A 21,922-nucleotide genomic window follows, 5' to 3' on the forward strand; every position below is an offset into this window, starting at 1 on the left:
GAAGAAGAATAAATCACTAAAAAATGTCATAGAATGAGAGCAAGATATTAGTCAAAGTACATGGATAAATAAAGGCACAAAAACACAGCTGCAAAGGTTAAAGAGACTTCAAGAGAATTAACTTTCTGTCCATCCCAACGGTCTAATTAGCAATCACTGTAACATACTGTAGCAATAGCTACCTAACACCTAGCATCTCCCACACTTGCCCTCATCCACAAAGGGCTGTGGAAATACCCGCCATCCAATGCAAGCCACAGTGGCTGCAACAATCGCAGCGGGGAGCTGGCTCCCCTCACACACAGGATGCGTTTTATTGCCACAGTCAGTGTTACAAAACACACAGACCTATTCTCTGTTATTGCATCTCCACTTCCTCTTTTCACCCTTTATGATTCACACCATGGTTATCCCAGGATATATATCCAAGATCAGGAGCTGCAGAAGGTTTTATGTGATTTAAGGCTAGCCCAGACAAGATCTTGCCCAAAGAGAGCAGTGCCAGAGCGCTGAGCAGAGTCCCGGGGTCTGGAGCCTCGGCTCCAGGCCAGCTGTGACACAGTGCAGCTGTGTAAACTCGGAGCAGCCTGCTGGGGAGGCAGTCCTGGGAGAAAGCACTGGAGGAGCCTCACTGGACACCCTTCTCCACTTCAGGGCTGAATCCCAGCTCAGACCCGTGGCCCTCGTCAGAGCTCTGCAGGTTCCTCTGTACCCGGCCATTTGCCTTACCAACCCCAACTCTGCCCTAATGACTTAAATTCTGGTGTTACCTTGGACCTATTGGTCACTACAGAGTTCTCTGGTGGTCACCAGGCTCTTGGCTGACCCTGGCTAACATCATGAACCTGCTCTATCCTTGTTTGGCTACCATATGATTCCCCACCTCACTGGCAAGAACGTTGCCCTGCCTACTTTGTTGTCATGCTCAGCTTCCAGTGTGCCTTTTTTAATCAAGTAATCCACTTTGTGCTCCCTGACAAGTGGAATAGGATAGCCTCACATTAAATTAATCTTTTGTTCATTCAGTTCTGCTCTAAATATTAATAAAACACACCCTTATAGCAGCAGGGCACTGGAGTTCTGCTACTAAGATCACAAGGATCAGTGGAGTATTTAACCATTGTTATTCAGAACAGGGCAACACTTGTCAAGGCTAAGCAAAAGGTTATGTTGTAACATAAGTGAACAGCAACTTTTCAAAAAGGTAAACAGCTAGCATGCAAAATGAAATTTATTACCAAGGCTATAGCAGACTTCTCTACATTGTTTAGACTCCAAGCAACTAGAAAGAAGTTATTTGTACAAAACACTGCTCTACACCAGGACAGACCTTGGTAGTGCAGTGATCAAAATTCCATTACTGTTAGCTTCCAGAAAGGCAAAAACAGTATTAAATCCTGCAGATCAGCAGGGAGTCTAACAAGCAGGGGAGGATGAGTACACAGGGGAAAGAGAAAGCAACAATTTAGTATGAGTTTCTTAATAATTGCTTCCTCTTTAGCTTCTATTCTTCAAAACCAAATAAAGTACTACAGCTGTTTTCTGCTAAACTCTTCCTGTGCCCCTCAACTGTTTCAGCTAAAACAGGCAACATCACCTCAAGAGAAGTCAGCTTGTCCAGCAAATATCCGGAAGTCAAAATTAAGTATTAGGCAATCCTTGCTTTTGACCTTAAATAATTCAATAAAAATCCCCCAAAATCCCAGAGAACAGAAATCAGAATCTCTTCTGATCTTTGTAAGAGATACTCGCTCTCGTACTGCACTTCATTTCTCCAATCCTGGCTATGCCAGGCAGGACCTTCACTGCAAAAGCCCTATCATGTCAGGAAGACACAGAAGGCATCTGACTCAAAGTGCAGATTGACAAGAACAGGATCTTGAAAGGAAGGAAGCAAGACTTGGCTAGGCAGAGAAACAGAATCCTGCTTGTCCTCCCCTGTCCCTTCCCCTGGCAGGGTTCTCTCATCACTCCAGCACTGCTTAGCTAAAGCCAGTTGATTCCATCTCTACGTATAGCTGGCAGAGGTGCTTGTGAGGCATCTGCAGCAGGGGAAAGCACATCACAAATGAATAAGCAGGAAGAAAGAAGATTGCCCACATGGAATAACAATGGCTGAATACATATTCAGGTCCAAGATCCTTGCCACTTCAACAAAATTGTCTTCCAGAAAGATGTAGAATTAGATGGAAATTGGCACCATGACTGGTAAATACCATTTTTTCTATCCTGTCCCCTACTTTAGAAAGTCAACTCAACCTTAAAAAAGGCCGTATGATTAAAAATTCCACTGTATGGTAAGGAATGCAGCAGAAGGGCTCAACAATAATGCCAGAGCAGGTGTAGACTAAACATATGGTGGAAAGCAAGATACAGATGATGGCAGTGTTAATAATAAAATAATAACAATATAATTACTCATTACACAAGTACCACTCATCCTGAAAGCAGTATAGTGTTTTTATTTTAAAAGTAAACATATAATCCTGTAAAGGTAAGAATTTTGTGCACATAAAGGGACTCAAGATCAAAATGAACAATCCTCATGATGGTAACCCTCAGTTTCAAGTGTTTTACTCTGGAAGCTCACCGGTACTTAGCAGACAAGGGTAAACAATAAAAGCCTTTTAGACACTGCTTCCAGCTGCCAGGAACATGAATGAAGACACATGTCTGATGCCATAATGTCACAGTGAGACAAACATCCAGGCTGTTTTACAGGCAGAACAGCAGCTATGTGTTTCAGTGACTTTCCTAAATCAGGCTGTCTTTCAAATGATTAGCATAAAAACTCATTTATTATTAAGGCTAATTAGGCAATTTATGAACTTAAAAAATTACACCTGAGGAGACTGTAAAATGAATTAAGTGGGCCGGGTCAAACTTACTGTCTTATGTCTTGAAGGCTTGGGGCTGAACCACCCAATCTAGATTATTACAAGACTACAAACCAATTTTGTATCACAGTGATTACACTGTCTACAGCTAAGCCATACTACCGATGTGATTCTGAAGCCTGGGTGTAACTAAAGATCTTTCAGAGGCATCACTAATACCACAGAACATGTACAGCAGCATCCTTTTAAGTTAGTTTTAATTTACAGAAGTCTCAACCTCCTTCCCTTCCCCCCCCCCCCCCCCCGAGAGATCTCAATCACAGCCCTACAACAGAATTCACATTAGTCCCCATCAAAATCCAACTAAGTGCTCCATTCCTCAAAGGAAATACTTGGACATAGTCTTGATATTAAGCTATTTTGTTCTAAAGATTTTACTTGAATGATTGTTGAAAAAAAAAATTGAAATCCTGATTAAAGTAAAGCTGACCCATTGGCTCAAAATCATGTTTAGAAGCTTTATATTGTCGTCATCTTCATCCTATGCTGGCCTATTTTAGTGCTAATCTCATGTTCCCAAATGAAAACTATCATTCAACAAACAGAAAGCAATGCAAAGGAAAAGAAAAGAAAAAAAAAAAAAAAGGCACACGGTGGCTGAGCTATGGCTCATCCTTCCCACACCCTGTTCCCCCCACAGCTGTGGAGGCTCAGTACTCCAGCACAGCTGGTTTCAGGTGTACCACAGAGGTCAGAGAAGCTACAAACACTCTGTCAGGGGAAAAAAAAAAAAAAAAAAAAAAAAAAAAAAAAAAAAAAAGCATGCATCCATGTCCAAAACAATGGCAAAATAACAAGAAAAAAAATCAACTAAATGCACGTGACACCTGCACTAGATCAAAGTGCACTGTGCTTTGCCTCTGTCAAAACCCCAACCTACCCCAAGAGAAATATCCCAATTCTATCTCCTGCAGGCTGATACCCTAGAAGATGCATACACTGCAAAATGTGTTAGCATTTCACCATGACACTGAAGACACCAAATATTATACCTACAATACAACAAAAGCACCGATGAATCACCATCAGTGCCTCCTGCAGAAGTACAAAGGGAACCAAATTCCTGTCCTGTCTTTAAGGCACAGCTACAAGGTCCTGCCTTGCTACTGACTCCATACTCGAGGGAAGGAGGTAGAAGCTCTTGTCCACATTTCGTATTGTGGAGTTCAGGAGAGCAATAGGGAATCTGACCTAGCCCCATATCCAGTGTTTTCCCACCACACAAGTAGTGGGTTTTTCAGATCACATTCTGTAGCACTGCGTTAACCCCATGCGAGGCCAGAAGAGTTTTGGCCTATCTGCAGCCTGGCACTAATTCACAGACATGTAAGCCCTTATTTGATTCTAAGCCCTTCCTGGATAAGATATTCATGCCTGACCCCATTTCTTTCTGCCACTGTGCATGGGCTGTTAAGCACAGAACTTACTCCTATGTTTCCCAATGCAGTGTGCATGGTAGTGCTGAAGTAGAGACCTCACCTCATCCAGTACTTCTGGTTATATCTCAAACAGCCATCAAACATTAAAAGAAAAAAAGGCTGGACACAGTACAACTAAACCTGAATAAGAGTCCACCAGACCATGAGAAAAATAGAGCTTAATTCCAGAGATTCGCTCTGCACAAGAAAGTGAAGCCCATATTCAAGAGCATGCAGTACAAGGTACTCCCAGGAGGAGATGACCATTTCCCATTACCAGAAGCAGGGCACCAGCATACTAATAACTTGCAGGTGTTATCAGGAAACTTTAATAACAACAAAAATTTCCACTAGACTGCTACAGAGACTGGTTATATCTAACACTGAAGCTGTCTTTAAAAGTAATTCAGCTCATTTTTTTTTCCACTTTCAAACTCTCAACTTTCTGGAATACTGTCACAGAATCAGGTGTCAAATCACACTAATTATCAGCCTGTTAAGAGTTTCACTTTTACTGAAATGATTTTGCTCTATTGCAACATTCCAAATTCCCCCAGGCACTTTTTATTCCCCGTCAAAAATCACAGAATCACCATTCAAAAACAGACAGGCAGGAATATTGGTCTGAATAAAAATTAGCTTTTTTCCCTCCCTCTCAGGCAATTTTGCTTAGTAGGCCTAAAAAATAAAAAACTATGGGGGAGTAGGGAGAGGAACACTATCTTGAAATCTAGTTCCTCTCAACTCTAACATGCAACACCAATTTCCTGAAGACCATTGTAGGCACCACCCCACAGAGCACAGAGGTTGGCTCTACACATCAGTAGGAGAGGGAAGGGACACCAACAGTTCCCCCAGCTTTAAACAGGGTTGGATTTGTGACCATTCACCAGGACCTCCTTTCTAGGCCATCATCATCTCTGAAGCACCTAAGGCTATTCTGCAGCAACTACCTGGAGCTCCTGTTTATGGGAACTCTGGTGTTCACAGTGGTCAAGCAGAGTCATCCAAGAGCTGCTGGCCATCAGTATGCAGCAAAATTAATTATGTGGAACAATCTACAAACACAGGGTAAGACAAATATTTACAGAAGTAAGACTAGTGCTGGTCAACTCCTATCTTACACTTAGAGCAAAAAATGCTAACAGAGCACAAATGTGGTTCTTCAGCTATCTTAACAATTTGAAATTTGAATATTATGCAACATTAGCCAAAGTCCTAAACATGAAATATCTACACTGTAAACGTGACTACAAGTTTATAAAGAGGAACGGGCCACAGAACATTTGCAGAAATAGCTGATGGGTCCTTTCTCTTATCTACCAGGGATTACTTTACACAAAACTCAGAACTTGAACATTATGTTCTTGGAGGTAAAATGCAACTTATCATTTGAGGAACTGAACTAATAGGTTAATGAACCAGTGCTGCAGGGATAAGTACGCTGAAGGATGTCTCTTAGGACCAGACTTGGTCTAGGCTACTGAGAATTTGCATAGATCCAAGACAAGGACCTTACTGACAATTACAACAGTGCACAAAATTTACAGGAGCACAGCTTCTCTGACTTGAGCAGAGCACGTGCAAGTTTTCTAGGACCTTTACTGCATCCCCGAAACAGGGCATAATACAGGCTAATAGCAAAAATAATCCCCTACAGAGCACAATGGCTTTTGGGTTTAGCAAATTCTCCGACACCCTGAGCAGTACGATTACTACTGTGTAAGTGGAGAAGACATGAGAACCTTAAAAATGGTTCTGTACCCATATAACATGCTGAAAGACACAGCTGCTGCAGTTTCATAATTCTGTCACTATTTTTGCATACCTTGTGGGAAACAAGTAGTTCTTCCCTCAGCTCCTTACAATACGTAGAAAAAATATAGTGTGCAACTATACAACCTATTTCATGTAATCAGTTATATACCTGCTGTCAGGGACATTTGGGGGAAAAAAAACCAAAGGAAGACAAAAAATTGTACCGATCAGATCTGTAGAGGAGTGACAGGTCTCAGGGCTAGCATTCCTTGCTTATCTCTGCTAAAATGTATTAAAAGCAGCTAAAAATAAGATAAATATTTCCCAATTATTAAGTTCTCTATGAGAGCAAATGCTGCCATTTCAGAGATATTCCACAAATCAAAAATGGAACGGAAAGCAAATCAACAAGTGCATTTATAAAGAGAAAAAATAATGCTTCCAATGCAAGTCTCCTCTTAAGAGCAGGTGCTTTGTAAAGTTTTTGAACATATATTGTACAACTACAGAGTTTTCATGACTAGTGACAGCATGAAGAACGAAAGCTGCAATCTCAGAAACAACACTCACAGCTGGCAAATGGCAACAACAGAAGAGCAGACCACTGGACTATGAAGAACTTGCATTTCTTCTGGAAAACTTGGGGCAACCACTCAGATACATGAAGTATTCATAAAAGCACAATTTTTTTCAGGATTAACAGAACAACTTGAAAAAAATGAGAGCAATTCCCTTAGAAAATTGCATCTCCTCTCTTTTTTACCGACTTTGAATTATCTGCAACAATGCTATCCCAACCAGTAAACCTAACTTAAAAATGGCTGTTTTGGAGAGGATGGATTGGTTTGGTTTTAGACACACACAACTCTCACATTGTGCCACAGTGTCAGAGCTCAGTTTTCCAAGGCTGTGTTCTATAGCAGTCACCAGCCTTTCAAACCAGAATCGAAAAGCAACTGTAGGATGTCACACCCTGTGTCCCCTGCAAAATAGATCTAATTTTCCATTACAAACTGGTGATTGTTCCTGGGCAGGGGGATGGAGAGAGGGAGGGAGGGAGAGACTAAGAAAGGCAGCTTTTGTACTATCTACTAGATTTTTCTTCTATTTCTACCACCCTCCTTCCTACAGTTCTACAGGCTGAATGACAGCCAGATAAATCAACAAAACTATTTTTCAGTGAAATAAGACAACAAAACATCTGAGAAGTTTCATAATACAGCTCAATTTCACTGTTCAATTACACCATTAAACACAAGCACATATAATTACCTTTAAGAACTCACTAATTGGTTTAAAATGCACATCTTAGAAGATACTAAGAGAAATAGCTTTCAGAATGTTGCACTGTAGCACTCAATGAAACAGGAAATGAGGAACAAAGAAAGGAATTTCATAGATTCCAGATGTACTCTAACACCAGCTGGGAAATACAAGCAAGAATCAACTCCAGCCTTGTAAAAAGCTACCACTAACTGTTTTCTTCTAGAGTTCTTGAACAAAAGTAAGTAGCTGTAAACAATTTGTAAACAGAAATATTTTTAGAAGGAATTGGAAACAGTAATAAACTTCTTCCCTTCCCTCCTATTTTTAAAACTCAGCTACCAGTTCATCTGGTTTTTTGAGTTGCTTTTTTTAAACATAAGAAATCTGTATAAACAGTCATAACAGAAGCACAACTGTAAATAAAGTATTTCAAGTTGTCCATTTTCCAATACTTGGAATATTAAAGCTGAATGAAACTCAAAAGGAAAATTCTGAAAACAGTAAAGTTGATTTATACTACATGCCTTCCATGCAACTGGAACTGAATGGAATTTAAATTTGCAAATTGCTATAAAATGAGTTATCAGTCACTTAAAATTTTTATTCCTACATCTATAAATTAAAAAAAAAAAAAACCAAACAAAAAAAATTAAAAAAAAAAAAAAACCAAAACACACTCCAGATTAAAAATCCTGGAAATAAAACTCCTTCACAAGTTCAAACACCCTTCTGCTCCCTATGTAACACAACATCTCCTATGTTTCATCTTCCTTTTTTTGAAACCCAAACTCAGGCCTTTCAATGCAAACTTCTTCTAAAGGGATTTTGAAATCTCTTAGTAACAAGTTTAGAGACAAACAGACAAGTATATTTCCTCTCAAAGTCACTGTAACATATGAGAAGAAAGCTTAAGCATGAAGCACGCATCTTATGGAACACAGATCTGTGTCCCCCTCCTCCCCTTATCACAGAAATAGGTGTTCTGCCCAGCTTTGAGACTTTTCATTCATTTGTTGCACATGGAAGAATTGAGACACTTCACCTAACATTCATCCACCTACTATCAGACAGTTGCATTGCTCAAATTGATCTGCATCAATTTGATGCAGCATATAAAAGTACATTAATATTTATGCAAATTAAACATGGCATCAAATGCTACCTGTTCAAACCTACCAGTAACTGAAACCCTCTTACCATCACATCACCCTAATCCATTTCAGTCAATGGCCACGCAGTCACAGCTACACACCTCAGCAACAGGGAACAGCACGATTCAGTTGCTGGGCTAATGAAGGAACCTTCATTTTGCCCAAGTGCTCCCTGAGAGGTAATAACACACAAATGCACAAGTCTCTAGTGAAGTAGAAAAAAATTATAATACTTGTGAGGTCTGGAATGGAAACTGAACAGCAGAAACATTAATCAGAAGCCTCAAAAGTCTTCAACATTTGTGTTCTTCCCTCAAGAAACTTCAAAAATACAGATACACTATTTTTTTTTTCCCTTTCAGGCAGAAAGGGGGAAAAAACCAAATAACCCTCAAAGACCTCAAGTTTTCCACTGAATATATGAAGTGTTTTACAGCTGGCAATGATTCATTAAAATTTGAGAAAGGACAACAGAGGGAAAATATTCCAATTCTCCATAGTTTTGAAGCTTCACATCACATTTTGCAAAACTTTCACCCAGAAAGTCTTCTATAGGAGGAAAACAACATGTGAAGTTTCAGGGAAGTTCCTTTCCCCCTGGTAGAGGTTAGGATGTGGGAGGAAGGAAGTTAGATTTGCTTTGTTTTTACTCTAAAACAAAGCTTTTATTTGGGTCCTAAATTCAGTCACCACACTGAAAAAAATCAGACACTGCTAAAGAACAGACATTTCATAAGGTTTAGCAAATGTCAGTAAAATCAGAAGGTTAGAATGGGCAAGTCCACAAATACTTTTTCAATTTAATAAAATATAACCTGTTATTAACTCCAAGATTGACCTTTTCCTTGGTGTAATCACAAAATATATAAGAATAATATAAATAATATAAGAAAGTTTAATAGCACAGCATTAAGATTTAATAATGCATGTTTTGACTATTAATATAAGCCTTAGGTGACTTGCTCCCCAGAAGCATTAATGGTCCACTAACACACATTAATTTTCCTTTGACATATTTGGCTGAACATTTGTTGGTCAGATCAATTTGAGCAATGCAACTGTCTGATATTTGCATCTTTTACAGTATGCAGCCAAGTCTACAAGCCTCTGATTTTATTCTAGGCTTCCTGCTCTCACAAGAGCCAGCTGTAAGATTTATTCCCCAAACACATCCGCTTGCAAAGTGCATTGTAACAACATGAGAAATGTTAAGTACTCCTTAACAACCCAAAATGGTTTTTACCTCATCCTTTCCCCCTCTACCTCCTCCAAGAAAAAAAAACTGCTACATGAGATACTCAAAGACTTAATTCAGCTCTCAGAGAAGTACAATTACTGGCTTTAACAGAATTATTCCTAATTTACACTCCTGTAATGGAGATCAGTCAGTGAGAAAGAATAGAGGGAATTTTAACCTGATTAATACTATCAAAGGTATTTCTGATGAGGTTTTTCAAATGTATTTTCTAATCTTGGTGTAGGCAACACTGTCCAGTGTTTACATGAGGTCTTCCTTAAATAGGAGCATCAGTGCAACAAATGACTTCATATGATAACAGAGCATTTGACAACATAAGTGCATTAAGTAGAAATCCTGCTTTGATGCAGAGAAAGGGGAAAGCTCTGTTAAGCATAAATATGATAATCAACATTAGGTGCCTCAGCTTTAAAAGACAAGTGTGTGATGGAGAAATGGGGCAGCATGTGTGACTGTAATACCAACTAAAACACCTAAACTTTCATAAACAGCTAAGGCTCCTGCACCAAGGGTGAGATTCAAGTAGTTCTCAAACAGAAGGTCAGAGATACAGATACATCAATTTGTCAGACAATCCTCTTGCCATTCTCTCTGGATTTTTAACATTTATTCTCCAGAGAAGCTGACCAAGCTGGTGTGCACTGGCAGCTAACAAATACAGCACCATCAAGAAAACCTAGAGTAAGGAAAGGGAGTGAACTGAAGAGCACAGAAGGAGTCAGGCAGTGTCATGATGCTGCCAGTACCCACACGTGAAAGCAAGGGATGTACCTGCTGTCCCCTCCCATTTCCCACACACGCACACTCCCAGTCAAGATCTCAGACACTTGTCCAGGAACACCTCTGACAACCACTGGAGTGCACAGATCACTAAAATGGAAGAAAACTAAACCTGAAAACGTGCATTCTTTGATTCTGCTTTGCAAATTGAACTGGATTTTCTTTCCTGTGAGCAGAGGAGCACCAGTCAACAGCAGGTGTGCAAAGAGCCCTTCAAGGCTGGGAGCAACATGAGTAGGGAAGGGGAAAGACAAGATCTGCCTTCCCAACAGCACCAAGGTACTAATTTGGGTGAGCATATAATGATTTCATGCTTTGGACTGCAGCTATCAAACAGAATCAAAGCAATATGCACTACATAAAGAACAGCATCGGGCAGAACAGACACATAAAAACAGAGCAGGAGAAGCTGATACTGGCATCTAACTAACCTAGCAATTTCAGAACTAAAAGATCTGATTTTAACCAATGATAGTAAAATAGTAAAAAAAAAAAAAAAAAAATTAATCAGTCTGAAGAGTAATTCAAGGCAATGAAGTTTCCAAAAGCATTTTCTGGAAAACTGAGAAAGATATCCAGCACTTATATGTCCTTATGTAAGAGCATTTGGTACTCTGACCACCAGACAATCAACTTCCAGAAAGACAAGAAAATATTTCTCATGAGACAGATTAAATAACAGATTTTTTCAAATGTACCAACTCCAGAAGAAGACCAAAAAATGTAACAAGTTTGCTTATTGGCATCAGAGGCCCTGAGCAGGTCTGTTTAACAGATTCACTCCTGTGAATTTACCTCTACACACTCTAAAAACCAAAACACATGGGTTTCCACTCATATATGAATGCTTCTCTACTTTAAAAGAAAGTAAGGCTATGCATGGAATGCTATGGAATTTGATTATCAGGTTGGCAGCCCCAAACACAAGCATCTTCTATTTCTTCAAAACTACATTCACTGCAGCATTTTCCACTGCTACCTCTGTTCCCTCCTCTCAGAAAATACGGTCTTGCTCCAGCCATGGCTATTCTTGACAGTCCATAAACAGCCACAGCACTCTGCCTCTAGAAACAGCACTGGTCCCAGACCTTTTCCATTCAGCACACTGAAGACAAGCTGGTCAGAATACAACCACCACCACCACATCTAGCAATTTCAAATACTGAACCAGCAGTGACAAATCTGCATAATTTATTCTGCACCTTCCATGGCCTGTGAGACTCAAGCCTTAATGAGCATTGCCACAGTCAACCAATAAGAACGTTAAGCTGCCACTTTATTTTCCTATGCAACATCAGTTTAAGCTGTACTTGTCAACTTTTTAATGTGAAGAAAAGATCTTGAGAAGTCTTGAATATATTCAGGGTGAGATGCAAATAGCTTTTCCTCCTTTCTTTACTTCTTGGTCCTCTAACTTAGAAACACCGGAAAAAAAAACATTGTTATCTTTATAAGAAACATTTCACACTTCCTAAATAATAATTTTCCATTTTTTATAAATATATATATAGTGTGAGAGAGAGAAAAAAGTATCTGGGAAAAATTCTCTCATTCTAAAAATATCTACTCCACAACCTTGTGCCCCATTTAAAGGGGAATAAATCCTTTTACAGTATTATGCAATGAACATACTGAGTCGTAATTACTTCTACAAGTAACCACTTAAGGAACTAAATCCCAGCAGACAACATTAAAAGGGACATCTTATCAAGATAAAATGCATTTCCCTGAACAACCTTAGTATTATTAGACTTAAGGGAGACTTAAATTTGTCAGGGACAAGGTAAGTTCCTTCTTAGCCTGGGAAACACAGAGACATCTCTCAAACATTTACTCCATACCAAGTTTAATGGTGAAAGCTTGCAAATACCTTCTCTTGGCAACTGACCTGCTTAAACACAGTAAACTAGCACTTAACTAAGTACTCTGCCTGACTTCATCCAAGACTCTCAGTTTCACAAGTTTTTCTGCTTTCACAGTGTCTTAAAACTACCTAGCTCTCCATTAATTAGTAAAGAAGGCACACCAAGAATATGAGGCAAAGAGATGGCACATCTACAGACCAACCATCCTCATTTTGTCAATTGGACATAAACAAGGTCTTCCAGTTCCTAGAAAATGGGGCGAGTTTAGAACAGGGTAAGCTCTGCGTGAAGCACCAACCTACATCAGTCAGGAGCCAACTTTTATTACAAATACTTCACTGCTTCATTATTCTGCTCACACTTAGTTCTAAGGATACCTTATGCCACTGGAATGCCCACATTTTAGACTAAGGCCTCAACACCCTGTAACCACAAAATGGCCCTTTTAAAAGATGATAAAAGAAAGATTTCAAAGTTTATGAATGTCCTAAATTGCAACAAGTGCTCACAGTGCACAAGTGGATTGTTATTATCTGTCAGCTCAAAAGTACAGTGAGCAAAGGGTCCTCCTCATTATATTACAGCCCCAGTAAGCTCTCATCCTCCAGCCCCAATTACTACTTTCAAACTATCAGAAAGAACTATAACAAGCGCTACTACTGCTAGAAAAAATACTATTTTAAAGCAGAGCCAAATGCCCCTAAGTATAACTAGATTTTAGGGACATGAAAAGCTTATTAAGTGAAAATTCACAAACGAGCTGTTTCTTTAGATTTTCCAAGTATAAACAATTTCACAAAGTAAAATCTGGCAGCAGGTTTTCTGCTAGCCAGCATACAGCTTTCAACAACAGAAATGCTAAACATGAGCTTTTATTTTTTCAACTGAAAGTTGAATAGTTGATGCCTTTTAAGGAGAAAAAAGTAGCAATTAAGTACAGCATATTTATTAAATATTAACTGTACAACAAAAGTCATGTTGTTAAGCAGAAGGATTCTTTGTAGTTTTTCCAGCCAATCATCAGCCATAGAGCCTTATGTTGTTTCCTTTCAGGTTTTGAAACACTGACTCATGGAAATATCAGCACTGCACACTTCCTCAAAGTGGCAATCTTATAGGAAGTGTTTGTTTAGTCTTACATGACACATTGTTTTGTTTATGTATAAGGGATTCCGGTAAAAATAATTTTCAATTAAGGAAAAAAAAGACATAAGCACAATGGTTTCAGTTATGGGAAGCCAAAATAAATCAATTTCAACTAGACATCTGAACAGCACATTCTTTAACACAAGTATTACTTTTTTCTTTCTACTGTACATTACTTCCTTGCAACATGAGCAGAAGTTGCCAGGCATTAATTTCTTTCAATTCAACTAACCACAAAAGAAAGTGGACAAGAGGTAGCACAGTAACAACTCCTCTTAACACTGGTACCCACATCGACACTGCTGCTCCCCAACTTCAGCATCTCAGTGAGACATCTTTAGGAGCTGCCACACCACTGTCAGTTCAATTGAGTGAGGCAAACACAGCTTCCTACAAAACTTAACTGTTTCAGCACTTTCACAAAAAGGAGACAGATGGCTCAAGCTAAGTCCAAGCATGACTAGAAACAACACTCCTCAGAACACAGATGCACTTAGGAGATCCACAATGTAATAACCCATCTAGCTTAATGTGGCTGATTCCATGCAGCCTATCGGTCCCAAAAAAACAAGTTACAGAAGTAGAAGAAAATGCCTTCATTTACCTGCAGCTTCTTGGAAATACAGGACAAGCCAGCCATAGCAGTACACTACCTTAGGGCATTCAAACATCTCTAGGCTACAGATGTACTGCACAGCCAGAAGCCTCCCAACCGCATCTGCCTCCCATTAAAAGAGGAACGCCAACATGGGTGTCCACTCTGTTTGCACTGATTCCTCAAAGAATCAATCCTACATTTCATCCTATTTATTCTAAGGCACACCTGTGTATCAGTGTCCCCATTCATGATTTGCCAGCAGAGGTACTACAGAGAAGGAAATGTCTTATCAGATCAAGCACAGAATATCTGAAGTCAGAGATGAGCTTGGCTATGAAACAAGCTCACAAAGAACAGAACTGACCATTTCTTCAGCATGATAAACCAAAATGGAAAATGGCTTAGCTTTTTGCCCTCAAATAACTTTTCTCTTAACCCATTCATTGAAAGATTAAAACCTCCTGTCGCTAGAAAAGAGAGAAAACTACAAGACACCCATGAATGGGAACTGCTAAAAGAAATGTACTATTGGGAATAGCTGAAAAAAGTACTGTTTTTCCAGAGTTCACCATCTTTTCAGTGGTGTCCAGCAACAGGATCAGGAGAAAGGGCCATAAATAGAAACACAGTTAAGTTTCATCTCAACATGAAGAACTTCTTTACACTGAGGGTGGTAGAGCACTGGAACACGTTGCCCAGAAAGGTCATAGAGTCTCCCTCTCTGGAGATATCCAAAAACCACCTGGACACTTTGCTGTATAACCCATGCTGTATAAGGTGACCCTGCCTTGGCAGGGAGTTTGCAGTAGATAATATCCAGCGATCCCTTCCAACGCCAACAGCTCTGCGAGTCTGCGACCTCCCTTCAGATCCAGTCACAGGACTCTTTGTATGGAGCCTACAAGCTCCAGATACAAATTCTAGAAGATTAGGATTGCTTTACGAGGCCAATCTGATTAGGATTACTTCCTCAATCCATCAAAGCAGTCCCGCCACTTCCTATTTTTGTGAAAATTTCCCAAGAGACGGTCAGCTACCGAGGGGAGTGTGACTTTTGAGCACGAGTGGCAGAAAGCGGCGGAGCTGCCAGGCCGCCGGTGCGCGCCCCCGGCCGCGGGCAGACGGGAGCGCTCGGCTCCGCCCCCTGCCGGGCAGCGGCGGAACGGCGGCATTGTCCTCATCCTCCGGGAAACACCTTCCGCTGCGACGGCACAAGCCAAGCACCGGGATGCTCGCGCCTTCTCCTCTCGCTATCCAGCCTAAAAAACAGCGGGGATCCTTGCTGCAGTTCTACTGGAATCAAGTGCTTAGGTCTGACAGGGGCTCCGCTCCGACAGCTGAAGTCAGCAGCAGGATTAACTTCAATCCGCGACATAATGAGATTAATCTCAAGACTTTTGCAGCTGTTATTGTATTCGATCTCCTCAACAGTTCAAACAAATTCTCACACTCTCGTGAATTCAATCATTTAGGTATAAGATCATCACTGTTTTCTTCTCAAGAAAACCCCAAATAATGAAACTCAAACAGCTTAGGCACAAGTCATCATCCTATACGCGGGACGTGTTCTTAGCCCTTTTACTAAAAATCACCAGATGGAAACAACTTGCACTATCATCATTCGTATGGTGTCCGGATTTCTCCCTTGTGAAAAGACCTTTTTTGTTTTCCCCTCCCCTCTTTTGAAAAGAGACAGAGAGCAAGTCTCCGACCATACTCTGTAGTCTTACTAAATCTCTATTCTGGATGTATACGAGAACATAAAACGAACACATAATTTTTAGTTTATATGATAAAATTTTAGCTCTTAAAAACTGCTATGACTAAACTACCTGTTGACAATAAACGAGGAAACGATCCTAGCAATGGTCTCTTTGAAATCTATCTAATAATGAGATTTTCTAGGTAATCTCACGTTTCAGTTTCATCTACCACGCCAATTGGTGGATGCAAATTTGCTTCCGAACGCAGGGAAACGCAAAGGGATATTTTTCAAGAGCTTTATTAGGAAGCCACACGCCCTCGGTACCCACCGCTGTGAGCCCGGCGCTGAACTTCGCCACTTCCCCTGCAGCTCGCAGCCCCCGCGCCCCATCCCGGGAGGAGAACCGCTCGCTCGACATGTGGGACCGATTGTCTTACGGAAACGAGGGATTTCCCTCCCAGCCGGCACACTCAGAACTCGACCAGGGAGAGTTTAATCCGCTCGCTGACATCTGTCGCTTACTTTCTAATAATGTGGTTTGGAACTCGCTCAACACAAGAAGAGGAGCGAATCTCCAAAAGCGCGAGTCGGAGAAGCCCTGAGGAAGCGACAGCAGCCCCTGCCTGTCCCCCTCGCCGAGGGAAGGGGCTGACACAGCGGCTCCTGCACACAGCCGCTTTTGGGCCAGCTCCACACCAGTTCTGCCAGCGACACACAGTGCTGAGACACGGTGGCCGCCTTCAAACTTTTAGAGCGCAGCTTAGCAACAAAAATGAAAAAGGAAAAAAAAGTAAAGAAAAAAAAACACCCCAACAAAAAAAAAAAAAAAAAACCTCAACAAAACCCGCGAAATCCTTCGAATACCCTGCGCCACCCGGACTCCCGCCGGTGCCGCTCGCCTGCCGGACGCACGGCGCTGCCCGCCCGTCCCCGCGGCACCGGCCGCCTCCCAAGCACCGGCCGCTCGCCCCGCACGGCCCCGCGGAGCCCCCCCGGGCCGCGGACACCGCCCGCCCCGCCGCCCCCGGCGCTCCCCCGGCGGGACGCAGAGCGCAGGGCAGCGCCAAGGGGCGCTCGGCACCCAGCCGCCCTCCGCTCCAGCGGGGGCTGCCTGCCCGCTGCCCCGCGCACTCACCGATTTTAATCCTGACGCTCTGGAAGACCCGCAGCCCCTCTTCCTCCACCGCCATGGTGGTGCTGCTGCCGCCGCCGCTGCGCCTGACGCTCAGCAGTGCTGGAGCCCCGCCGCCGCGGAGGCGCGGGGACCGGGCAGGAGGAGGCAGGCGAGATGCTCCGCCAGACGGGAAGGAGGGAGGACGGCCGGACGGCTCGGGACGCACCGCGACCGGGCTGGGGCAGGCGAGGCACAGAGCGGCCGCGCAGCGGAGCGCAGCGCAGCGCCCGCCTCTCCCCCCGCGGGCTGGCAGCGCCCGCCCCGCCGCCGCCCCCTCATTGGCCGGCGGGGCGGCGGCCGCGGCGCTCATTGGCCCGCTGCCCGCCGGGGCGGGGGGGGCGCGCGGGGGGAGCGCGGAGCGCGGCAACAGCTGGAGCGCGGCCGCCCCCCGCGGCCCGGCCCGGCCCCGCCGCACCCGCGCCCAGCCGGGACCCCCAGCGGGCAGCGCGGCAAGGACAAGGGCAAGGGCTGAGTGACTGCGTGGCCCCGCTCCTGGGCCGGCCCGGACCAGCCGCCGGGCGCAGCCGTTGGCGTCATGGCGAGAGGGAGGGAGGGATGTGCAAGTCCTCTTTCCCACACAGCCATAAAGAGAGGGCTCTAGCGATGCCCCAGGTTGAAAGCCATTCATTAGCGAGGAAAAGAAGTCCCGTATTAAATAAACAAACCCGTTTGGGCGCTGGGAGCAGGCCAGTCTGTCTCCTGGCTCCATTTGATCAGCGGCAAAGCTGGCTCTACCTGACTGCACGGGGAGAGCAGGGAATTCAGATTTCAGACTTGCATGATTACACATTAAACAGCAAGAAATAGGACCTGTGTCAGTGTTCAGTGCCAAACTTTGGGTCTTGTAGAGTCAGTAATTGAAATAGGCCTTCCCTAAAGGTCTGGCAAAAGCAGAGCACAAGGTTCAGTGGAGATCTACAGATTACATTATTTTAAAAACTAAAAATTCAAATTATCTTTGATGCAGTCACCATCCCCCTAAAGAGGCTTGGAACACCCCTATGCAGAACAGCCCAGTCGCATCACAGTTCAACATGTCTGATAAGCACAACAAAATGCCCTTTCTCAAGCGTGCAATTAAAAAAAAATACTTTCCTCTTCTAGCTCTAATTTCAGGAGTGATAGAAAGGCAAACTCACTGAGGACAATCTATACATATATTAAAAAGCTAGTAATGAAGGACAGCAAGAAATCAGCAGGCAAATCAGCCACATGCAGTATGAAGTCTGCACCAAAGAGGTGCATGCAAGCCTGATGAAAACCGTTGAGCAATCCATCATCGCTTGAATCATGGAAGGCACAACATATAATAAATGTCCTTTAGTACCGAAAAAAAGTAAAAGGTGAGGTATTGAAATATAGAAGAGCAAAGGAAAAGTTGGGAAGGAGTTACAATAGCAGCTTGTAGGAGGCATCTGGGTTTTCCTACACAGGTATGGGCCTAACTGAAGGAAACTGGCAAGCTCACAGCCAAAAAAGGAAGCAGTGAGTTATCTCAAGGAGCTGCCTGGCTTACTGTGTCTTCCTTGTCTGCATAGCCAAGTGACATATGTAATTTGATAAAAATACTTTTACAGCACAGGACTCTAAAGAGATTTTACAAAGTACAGGCTTCCATGTACCAGCATCCATGCTGCAATTCCTTCTTCCTCGCTGTAATATGCCCAATGTCCTCTGTAACCTCATTATACCCATTCCACCATGTACCATCTTTTCTTTTGTAATGCTCTCAGCTCACTCCCAGGAACACTTCAGCTCCTCTGCCTGCTGATCCTTCACATCCCCCATGATACCTTGAGTGCTCCCTTTAGCATTTTCTGCACCATAACCCAAATTTCAATTGTCACAATTCTTCTGATTCCCCTATTTTTATCTCACCTTCCAGCTGGACAAGAGGCAGCACAAGCAGCACAAGCAGAAATTACAAGAATGCTTATCAGAGAGCTCAGATTTTAAGAAGGACATTGTCTCAGACCAGCTAACCTGATGTTACCTCTCAGATGCTGGATGTGACAAACAAACAATTTTGGGGTATACATGTCTGTTTAACACTCTGTACATGCTCAGATATAAAAAGGAATATACAAAGTCTGTTGCTTTTGCTCCTTCACCACACATGTACATTCCTTGAACATAATGGTACAAAATAAATACAGTCCCACTGGGCCATTTCACTAAAGAAAAATGGCAAGCAACAATGTTGTACACAGGCACAAACAAAGAACTGCAGCTATAAGCAAGTGGATAATGTTTAGCTATAAGCAAAGGTATCTTGTGCTGAGGATCTTTATAAATCTTCCTCAACAGCATCAGGGAGAAACCTGCTTCCATGCTCTAAATATTAGGGACATCTTTAATTAAATATTTTATTTCTGTGTTTGCTACATAAGGACTTCAGCTGGCCTCATTTCCCTGTTGTAAGCTTTTCTTATTTGCAGAAATTTGACCCCAAAATAGTAATTTTTAAAAAAATAAATTTTTCAATTCTCTTCCTAGCACCTGCTGCTGTAAGAGTTGTTCTCAGCAGATACTGAACAGACTATCCTTCCCAATTTGCCATTGTGTTCTTTCCAGATAGTCATGGCATTTCTATCTATGTCCCTTATGCCCAGAAAATGAAATAATGTATCTACCTATAATACAGTCTTTGTATGTTCAGAAAAATCAAATTCCCCACCCCTTGATGTGTACCCAAATTTGCAGTCAAAGCCCACCATCTTAAATCTAATGTTATTTCACCCAGCATAAATTCACCTTGTAATCTAAGGTGCTGATTTTCTCCCACGCCCTAACCTCAAGCGTTGCTTGCAACCTCACCCTGTGCTAACGCTGGTCTCACAAGGGTGTGTGGTGTAACACATTTGCTGGGTAAAAAAAAAAAAAAAATACACTGTCATGACTCCCATTTGTATTTTGTGAGAAACAAGAGGCCCATAAGCCATGACACTTGGAAATCCTTTACCCACCATCATAAGCAACCTGATCAGAAAGCATCTCAGTCCAAAGGTGTGGTTAGGGCACAGTGGCATGCTGGGCAGCTTTAGGAATGCATACCTGCCTATGGCTACACTTCCAGGCTATTTTCAGGATGGGCCAGCTTTGCCAAGAGCACAGATATGTCCAGGAAAACTATGGCAAAATTTAACCATAAAGCCAGCCTTTCCTCTGAAATGTAGTGAAGCACGAGCAACTTCCACACTTAAGCATAACAGAAACTACCAAGATGCCTACGGAATCAATTAACAACAACTGGAACAGACCAACATTTAAAAAAACACACAAAAAATTAGTAAATAAAAAAACAGTGTATAGCAAGAAAAAATAGGGAAAAAAGCTGGCACCTTTTTGCCATGGAATAAATTAATATTCCTCACATGAAAATCTACAAATGGTTTCTTGCAGCTCTCTGTTCTGTCCAGCTATGCTTCAGGTTTCCCACCAGATCTTTTCTGCTGAAGCTCTTTGTCAGTGTTTCTGCAGATCAGCGTGCTAGTTTATTTTTTCTGTCGGATCCTGTTTTCTTGACATACAGCTGAAAGCTTCTTGCTTCCTCTGCAATAAACTTGTCTCCAAATGTTATACTGTCCAACAATGCAAATGCAAGCACTGTTTCAAAATTCACATGAATATGTATTTTTAAAGATGTTAAACACAATATAAAAAACAACCAAAGAGTGTGTGCTGCTTTTTCAATTTCTCCATTGCTGAAATGAAACCTCAGCAGCAGCATCACATATGTAGCTGCATATTACACATAACATGTGCAGGCAACATGAGGTGTGCAGCTGCAGCAGTCTGATCAAAAAAATCTAGGCAAAGTGAAATACTGCTTTTTAAGATGTGGACGAGTCTGTTAGTGACAATGTCTACCCCAACTTTCTTCATCCAAGCCATATGGGTTTATATTATCAGCTCTTCAGAGGATTCTTGAATCTAAATTAGACTACAAAGAAGGTCATTTTCTGTGACTCATTTGTGCCAAGCAAGGAAATCATTTCCTCTCTTGATCTACATGATAGCTTTCTCTTGGGAGGAAACAGAATATAAGAAGCTCTCTAATCTCCTTTTGCATTATGCAAGAAACTAACAAAGTATGAACCTTCTATCCCCAGGGTAGCACAAAGCTGCTACCTATATTTATGTGAAGGAACAACGTATTAAAGACAAATCTAAGGAAATATCACTGTTATAAAAAGCAAGACTATGATCTGATGACTGAGATACTGTAATTGAATTCTAGGAAGACACAGACAGTTTTAACTAATAGTATCTGTACCAGGCCTAAAGGCAGCTACTATCCGTGTCAAGATGCTGCATGATATGACAACTGTGCTGACTAGGGTGAGCCAATAAACATTTATCCCTGGTAAAGTGAGTGGAGAAGCAAAGAATTCTTTGTTAGAGCCTCTGCATCCTATTCCCTGTCTGAGTGGTAAATTCAGACCTTGCAGTGATACCTCTCACAGGAAGATAGCAAAAGTAGCTGGGTATTTTTGCTCCTGAAGTCCTAGAACCGGCCAACTGGTCAGGAAAAGGCAGCAGTCCTTCCTTCAGTCTCCATGCATAGTGAGATATGGCAGAAATATACCATGCAAGTAGGAAATTAAGACTGAGTCTGTGATTACCTGTGTCTCCCCAGGCTAAGAGTTCACATCTGATGTAGCTCCAGAGGAATGACCAAACAGTAGTGAAACTGCTTGTATGATTAGTCTGGCAGAAAAACACTCTGGCCATTACATTAAATAAAAGAAGAAAAGAAAGAGAATAATAACAAGAAGAAACCTTTAATTAGCAAAATCTCAGCAACAGCGACAAGAAAGCATAGATTTCACAATAATACAGAAGTGACAAAGTTTAATTGAAGGAGAAATGTGGGAAAGAGCAGCTACTACTGAAGTGGCTGTTA

General features: G+C 42.0%; 1 protein-coding gene across 1 annotated transcript in view; it reads right to left on the minus strand.

Moving 5' to 3' along the window:
* RASA3 (RAS p21 protein activator 3) overlaps positions 1-17,197 on the minus strand; it is a 128,350-nt gene extending 111,153 nt beyond the window's left edge. Inside the window, exon 1 of the mRNA XM_053935831.1 lies at positions 16,978-17,197. Within this exon, the coding sequence (XP_053791806.1) occupies positions 16,978-17,032 (55 nt within the window). The 5' untranslated portion in view covers positions 17,033-17,197. The remainder of the gene's footprint in view (positions 1-16,977) is intronic.
* Between the last annotated feature and the right edge of the window lie 4,725 nt (positions 17,198-21,922).

Source organism: Vidua chalybeata, chromosome 2 (assembly GCF_026979565.1).
Source record: "Vidua chalybeata isolate OUT-0048 chromosome 2, bVidCha1 merged haplotype, whole genome shotgun sequence".
Lineage (NCBI taxonomy): Eukaryota > Metazoa > Chordata > Aves > Passeriformes > Viduidae > Vidua > Vidua chalybeata.